The sequence below is a fragment of the Terrapene carolina genome, unplaced genomic scaffold, assembly GCF_002925995.2.
Source record: "Terrapene carolina triunguis isolate 2854851 unplaced genomic scaffold, T_m_triunguis-2.0 Scaffold174, whole genome shotgun sequence".
NCBI classification, from domain to species: domain Eukaryota; kingdom Metazoa; phylum Chordata; order Testudines; family Emydidae; genus Terrapene; species Terrapene triunguis.
The window spans coordinates 2,808,450-2,816,273 of record NW_020664525.1 but is presented as its reverse complement, the minus strand read 5'-3'; the positions used below and the strand labels follow the sequence as shown (position 1 = coordinate 2,816,273).

At 53.1% G+C, this 7,824-nt stretch overlaps 1 protein-coding gene across 1 annotated transcript; it reads right to left on the bottom strand.

Annotated features, from left to right (window-relative positions):
• Positions 1 to 4,177: 4,177 nt before the first annotated feature.
• PRLH (prolactin releasing hormone) lies at positions 4,178 to 7,432 on the bottom strand. The gene is made up of 2 exons (XM_024223315.2): positions 7,333 to 7,432; positions 4,178 to 4,341 (listed from the first exon to the last, which is right to left on the bottom strand). Exons 1-2 carry the CDS (start codon positions 7,430 to 7,432, stop codon positions 4,178 to 4,180), a joined length of 264 nt encoding a protein of 87 aa, XP_024079083.2.
• Positions 7,433 to 7,824: the final 392 nt, after the last annotated feature.

Here is a 7,824-nt window from a genome sequence, read left to right as displayed (position 1 = left end):
GCAGATCAAGTTTAATACTGCTGTAAGAACTCATGATTTTGTCATGAGTCTTGTGATTTTTGGGGCGTTTCTTAAAGCCCCAGCTGCTGGAGTCAAATGATCACTTGGGAAACTTTAAAAAAAACAACACACAACAACTCCAAAACTAACACTTTCTGGCCCTCATGGTTGTGGAGAAAACTGAGAACACGAAACAAGCACACCCTGAAGGTCCAGAAACCAGATTGTAAATAAGGAAACAAAAACATTATTTAAAAATCTCATGAATTTTTTGGGGGGAGGTGGGGGCTGATTTCTCATTTGAGTGCCTGGGAATGGCAATACTGCAGTAGTATAGATTTAATCAAGAAATAAATCAGGGCCTGATTCTCCCCAACCTTACACAGTTGCAACACTAAAGTGAGTGGAGTTACACTGGTGTAAATAAGAGAATCAGACCTGACGACTTAGACAGGTTCACACTAGAAACTCCAGCTGGCACAGTAGTGCTGCGTCTACACAAGAAGGGTTTGCCAGGACGCTACCCCAGCAAACTTTTTCTGTTGTAGACTACGCGAAAATCAAATTTTGTCTTGCGCTTCTCAGGTAAGCAGTTTACTAACATATCTAACCTTGTTAATTTCAGCACACTTATTTGTGAACTGATCACAGATGCCTCAATGCTAAGGGCATGTCAAGATTCAAAGATCATCTACTTGTGAATTGTCCCTCTGAAGAGAGGCAGTAGTTTTAATGTGTGGGGGGCATGTGGATTCTCTTATGTCTGAGGAGCACAAAACAGCTGAAGGGACTATGTCAGGGTGAAATGAATTCAGAGGCCATCACTGGTATCTGTTGAGATACAGCAAGGTGGGCCACCTTGCTATTAGCATCAGACATGAACTCAAGTACTACAGACAAGTGCACTTAGCACCACATGGAGAAAGGAGAACCTCCCGTCACCTGTGTTGAGGCCAGGGCAGCTACTAGAAGTGTGCAGGCTTGGTCCTGGATGGTCACAACCAGGCATGTCAGGAGCCCCCATACCCCTGGTGTATTTTCCCAAGGAGCCAGAGTGTATGTGTTTTGATGGCGGGCTAAGCATGCTGCTCTCTTCCCCTCATGCTTGGGTGGCATATTAGCCGCCCTCGCAGTGGGTTTTGTTGTGAAGACACATTTAGAGGCATGGGGCAGTTCACACCTCTCAGGTTGGTTGTTTCTGGCCATCTGCTGGCTTGAGCCACGTCTACACTACGGCCTTCTGCCAGCATGGCTGGATCGGGGTGGTGACCCCTGTATAACACACCTGTGCCTGCACCAAGCCTGGAGTGCCGATACACAGCAGAACTGCACTTTTACTGGGACAGCTTGTTTCCCCTGTGGTGGTGGGGAGAGTCTGGAATAATCCATGGGGGCAAAGCCTTCCAAGGGCAGGCCAGACCCCAGGCAGACACTGCCACATTGGTTAGTCTCAGTTCACATTTTCCACCCACTCCCCTGCAGCCAGGAGGGTCAGAAGTGGGACCCCAGGAGCTGAAGCCTTAGGCCTGGTCTATAGTTTGCCTATGCACTGATCTGGCTCTGGGAAGTGAATCAGCCCTTGCTCTAGCATAGATCTGTCAGGCAGAATCCATCACCCACATCCCAGGCAGCTCAAAACCAAAAGGGAATTTAGAGGCTTATCTGAAAGGGTCCTCAGGAGATAGGTCACCCTCTAGCAGGAGCAGATCACTGGCTGGGCTCTAGGACACTCAGAGAATCCAGGTGTTTGTCTAAGAGGCTTTCCTCTTAAGACCTCCTAGGCTACTGCTTCTTCCTGCTTAAATACCTGCCCTGCTAAGCCCAGGTGGAAGCTGGCTGCCTCTAATTGGCAGGCTGAACAGGGCCTCTGGGGCCTGGCTCCCTTTGCAGAAAATTAACCCTGTTCCTACCTGATTGAGCATGGGGCACATTTACCCCAGCACCGACCCACCGCTGCAGAGTGCAGCACCCCATAACCCTTCTCAGACCCTGTGCTGTCGCTCCATTTGCTTCATGTCCAACAGCCTCACTGTGTGCCAGGCTGTGTATCACTTGGATAGCTCAGTGGTTTGAGCACTGGCCTCCTAAATGCAGGGTTGTGAGCTCAATCCTTGAGGAGGCCGTTTTGGGATCTGGGGCAAAAATTTGTCTGGGGATTGGTCCTGCTTTGAGCAGGGGGTTGGACTAGATGACTTGCTGAGGTCCCTTCCAATTCTGAGTTCCTATTCCTATTTTGGAGGCGGAGAATTTCCTCCACCCGCTTCAGTGGAGTGACTCCTGAATTACACCGGGTTGAGAAAGGAGAATCGGGCCCCTAATTATGTTGTAGTTGCTGCTTTCCCCAGCAGCGACTGTTCATGCTGCAGGAGCTCAGGGCTGTGCTTTCTCCCCGGGCTTCCGTTTCCCCGCGGGCTGCGCGGTGGGGCTCTCCATGGTCATTAGAAGCAGAGGCCTGTTGCTCCCCCCTCCTACCTGCTTCACCCAGAGGACAGAGCAGCCTTCTGCCTCCTTCTGCGCTGCCTGCCCAGCAGCCCCCTTCCTCGCCCGCACAAGCCCTCTCTGCCCCAGAGCTGCCTGAGAGCGCAGCCAGGGGAAGTGCCGGCTGGCGGGGCAGCTCGTGTTCCTTCCCGCCCGGGGAACGTTCTATGCCTACTGAGAGCCCTTACCCCACTCGCCATGAGTCCCCGCACTCTGTCTCCTGCCACAGCCCCGCAAGCCATGCTCTGCAAAGGGGCCACCTGCGGCCCAAGCTGGTGCATGTTTGCTGCCGCGGGAGCTGCCACTTCAGGGCCGGGCAACAGGCTGCCACTACCCCCCCTGCCCACAGTAACCAGGCTTTTAGTGTCCGGTCAGTACATCTGATTGGACACTTCCAGGTTCCCTTTACGACTGGACTTTTCAGTCAAAAACCGGCCACCCGGCAACCCTAATTTCTGATTCTGTGCTAGCGGCTGCTTATTGTTCCCACTGCCAAATGTGGTGTGCGACTTGTATCCCCCTTTTCCAGAGGCGCTTGTAGCCCCACGGAAGCCAATGGCGCTATGCCGATTTTCACCAGCAGCGGATCTGGCCTACTTCACAGTGTTTCTCAAGTAACGTAGAGTAGCGTGGCACTCAGGGCTGGGGGCCAGTGGGCCGCAGATGGCAGGATAGCAGCGGGGAGCTCAGCCCAGCCATGCAGCCGTGCATTGTTTAAAAGGAGAGCAGGAACATTGTACATGGCAGTTTGGTGTAAGTGGGAAGTAAGGCCTACATGGATTCAGCATCTTCTAGATTTTAAAGCCAGAAGGGACCATTAGATCATCTGGTCTGACCTGACTAATAGGCAAATCTGATGCAGAGCAGCATGGGTGGCCCGCAGTGAGTGACTAACAGAGCTGGGAATTAGAGACGCCGGCTCAGGCCTCAGCAGAGCAGTAAGTGTGTGTTTGTTGTCCTAGGATGTGGGTGGGACAGATGCACAATGGCAAGATGTCTGCCATCTGGACTGCTGCAAAGCCAGCTGTGTGGGGCCTGCTGAAATGGTCATTACTTCTGCTGGCATGACACATTCGTCAGGGGAGTAGGACCAGTTATATTCCACCTCTTTTCAGATGGATTCAGAATCCAGACTAAAAGGCTGGTTCCTCTGCCCGGTGATACGTCAAAAGACTGTATTGTGTGGAAGAAAAATTGTTCAGGAAAAGAGACGCAATCTCAGGGGAAAGTAATGCCACTCGGTCTAAAGATCCTACTGCCCGGGAGAGTTGAGACAAGTCTGATTCATTTCAAGTCACAGCAGACACGTGCCGGGCTCGGTTTCTCAATTTTTTTATTATTATTTTGGTTTGTATAAAAGAGCCCATGTTCTAGGAAGAGAATTAACATGGGAAGTTGTATTTCTTTCCCGCAGCAATTTTCTGGCGCAAATCATCTTAGATTGCGAGCAAAAGCCAGAGATGGGGGACAAATGGGGAACAGGGGAGAGAAAAAGAAAAAACAGGCAAGAGGGAAATTGTCTGCAAAAATACTGGAGTTATCAACTGCTCTTTGGTTTCTATCATTTATAGCCACAAAGATACATTGAAATGAGACCAAACATTTTCATTTGCCTAGAAGAGAGGCTGGGATGTGGAAGGAAGAGAGGAGAAGGGTCTTTTCTTATCATCATTCAAATTCATTCTTTGTCTTAGCCATTTCATTCATCTTGAATGGATTCACTGCTTTCTTCTAGAGGGAGGCAAGCTTGCCTGTGTCCATAGCCCGACTTCTGGGCGCTCTCCACGACAGCTCTCCTCCGGCCAAACCGTCCCACGGGTCTGATCCCACGCCCCGTGTACCAGGAAGGGTCGATATCAGGGTCTAGAAGGCAAAGGCCAGGAAGTATTTAGAACGTGAGGCTGAGGACTAATTCTCCTGAGCATGTGTCACAGCCACCTTCTTGGACTGAGAAGGAGGGACTTCCAGAGCTACAGTCATGGACTGGTCAGCTGGAGTTAAAGCTCTGTAGCTATAGGTTGTGATCGCTCATATCCTCTGTGGCTCAGGCCCCGACCTGTAACATACACTTGCCAATGGGTTGCACCTGCCTTGTCATTGCCTGTGGTGAGCAGGTGGTGTGGCCTTCGCTTATTTTAAAATGGCAATGTCTTTTGCACAATAATGAAGGAGGGAAGGGGGTAGCCAAACAGAGGAGGGACTGGGTGACTCAGGGCACTGGGAATGGGGTGCAACCCTCTTCCCCTGTCTGGCTCCCGTTGTGCTGGGCCTGTGGAGAAGCACAGGACTCGATTCTCCGGGGACTGCCGTCCAGCCCCTTTCACAACCACAGCTAAAAACCAACAGCAGGCACCCTGAGCCACGCAGCGCAAACAGGGCCTTGCTGGGGTGACGGGAACCAAGGGCCACATTCTCGGCTTGGAGCAGATCCTTTGAAATCAATGGGGCTCCGCTGATCCACAGCTGCTGAGGATCTGGCCCATGTGCTTAGTTCTCTTGCTCTGCAGTGAGTCACTTGCTGACATGCGACCTGTGCGTCCTCGTGGCAGTCAGAACATGGGCTTTTGTCCTACTACAGACTATGAGCACGTGGGCCCCCGTCATCCTGAGACTGCCGACAGCATGGTGTGTTTATAGGCTGCCCCACCACAAGCGCACCAGGCAATTCCATTGGCCCAAGCTAATTCAGGTGGGCTGGGTTCTAACCCTGCCTGTGACCTTGAGCAAGTCACCGCCCCTGTGTCTTGTGTGTTTATATTGCAAACTCGTCTATTATTGCCAGGGGTGTGCCTGGCGCTTAGCACAGCGTGGTCCTGATCACGTTGGGTGCCACTGGGTGTTGCCGTAACACACGTGATAGGAAGAGATTTTCTGGACAGGCTGATTAAAAGCTGTACGTTTTTAAGTTCTGCCGTCTGGAAAGTTCCTCTAGCATTTTCCTGGCTCATTGTACCTGCAACGCGGCTGGGCCAGGAAACTCTGCCTGCTTTGTAGGCCTTGCTGGGAAGAACGGCCTTTGGGGTGGGCGGGAAGAAGGGGGTTAAAAGATGTAAGGAATTGTTTTAGAGTGTCTAAAGCCCGTCTAAAGGACCGTTTTGAAGTCCAGCTCCTGGACTGAGCCAGAGCGGAGTGGCTTGGGGGGGATGGATTGGGTTGCAGAAGATGAGAGGGAAAATGCAGAGGCAGGAGGGGGAAGCTATGGGGAGGGAGAGGGGGATTTTGGAGGGACAAGAACAAAGCCTAGATAATAAAAGGACAGAAAGCTCAGCCATCTCACGCTGCAGCCTTATAGCCTTCTAGTGAGCTGTAATGTTGCACGTTTACAGGCAGAGGGCGCTACTACACAGAACTGAGCACACAGTGGCTAGCAATTACAGACTTAACCCAAAGGCCTTTTCAAAAACTTTTGCTGCATTTGAACAACTCCACGTGTTTGGGGTCAGGTTGGGACAGGTCCTTACAGAGGCGTGTGCGTGTGTGCAAGGGGACCCCACTTCTTCCATGCCAGGACCACGCCCAGCTGCGGTCAGTGTGCCTGGGGAGTACAGGGACCATCCCAAAGGGAGCCGGGAGGAGGCAGAGCCGTGTCTATGCTGGCACTGCCAAAGCGGCTTGAGCTGCTCTGAGTGCGGGCAGGCTTCATACGCACACAGCGCTGCTCCTGCACCTCGGCACTATGCGGCTGTTCAAGGCCTGGCTCTTTCCAGGATGTGGACGCTTTGCAGACTCTCCACCCTGTGACTAAACCAGGCTCTGAACACAGGCTACCACGGGTAAGAGACAGGAGAAGCCTCTGACCCTGCCATGCCACCCACCGATACCGTCACCGACCTTCTAGGCTCTTCTGTGCTGGATCCAATTATCTGGGGGAGGGCAGAGATAACAGGGGTGGGGGGCAGCACAGCCATTTGGGGTGTGTAACGGTGCGAGACTCACCGCCACGGTGCCTCCGGCTGGTCATCCAGGGAATTAGCTTTCCAGCCTCCAGAGGGCCCTCTGTCAGCCGGTGTCTCGCCTTTCGCTGGGCCCCCGTGTCCCTCCCAGACCCCGGTGCGCCTTTCTCTTGGGGGCTGCCCCTGGCAGTAACCCCACAGTTCCTGGGTCTCCCCACCCAGGGGAACCCCCACCCACTATCCCCACCTCACCTCAGTTTAAGGCCACTGCCAGTCACCATCTAGCCCTCGCTCACTGGGGCAGACTGCAGTGTACAAGCCACTCATCACAGGCAAGGGGGGTTTGGACCTGCTGCCTCCGCCTACCCTTGGGCTGCCCCCTGCAACCCCAGTACCTGTTTGGCCTTGCACAAGGCCGGCAGCCTGGGGAGTTGCCAGGCAGGAGCTCCTCTCACCTTTCCCCAGCGCTGCTCCACCTCAGATACCCTGGTACGGTCCCCAGCAGCCAGGCTCATCTCCCTCCACAGCTAGAGGAGACGCTCTCTCAGCCTCTGGCTCACAGCCAGGGCCGCCCAGAGTGGCGGGGGCAAGTGGGGCCATTTGCCCCAGGCCCCAGGCCCTGCAGGGGCCCCCATGAGAATATAGCATTCTATAGTATTGCAACTTTTTTTTTATGGAAGGGGCCCCCGATATTGCTTTTCCCCAAGCCCCCTGAATCCTCTGGGTGGCCCTGCTCACAGCCCTTTTATAAGGGCTAGCTGAGGTCTGCTTGGGGCGTGGCCGCAGCTGTGTCTGCTTCCCCACGCAGCCTGGGAGCTGCTTGCCCCCAGCCACGGCCCTCTCCTGGGCTGTTTTAAACCCCTCAGGGCAGGAGCGGGTGACCACCCCGCTACAGGGTGGCTCTGCGCCAGTCTGCACCAGCTAAGGAGCTGGTCTGGCTGCTGCCGTTACAGGGACTTACTCCTGATTTCCATGGATCGCTCGTGGAGTCGGCATTCGGCTTTGGGCAGGGCCAGACAGATGAGCAGTAGGTACATGAAGCAGGCAGCCAGCAGTTTCATTCCCTTCAGCTCCCCCAAGGCTTGTGGCTGGTGCCGGAATGTAGCAAGGTGTGAGCCCAGCCTGCAGAAACAGAGACCAGGGGAGTGAATCAGACAGTCATCTTGGGTGGGGGTGGGCGGAGAGACACCCACTGAATAGCAGGAATTACAGCTCTTCCTGGGGAACGGGACGGTCTGTTCCACGGAAACGCCAACGTTTTGAAATGGGTTTTTGTTCCAAATCGGACTGAAAAGCTGAAATTTCCCGCAAAATAAAAAATTCCAAGATTTTTTAAAATTTGGAACCATCAAAATGTTTTGTTTAGTTAATGTCCAAACAATACACACTATTAAATAATCAATCTTAAATACATTAAAATGAATGGTTTAATACAGGGGTCGGCAACCTACGG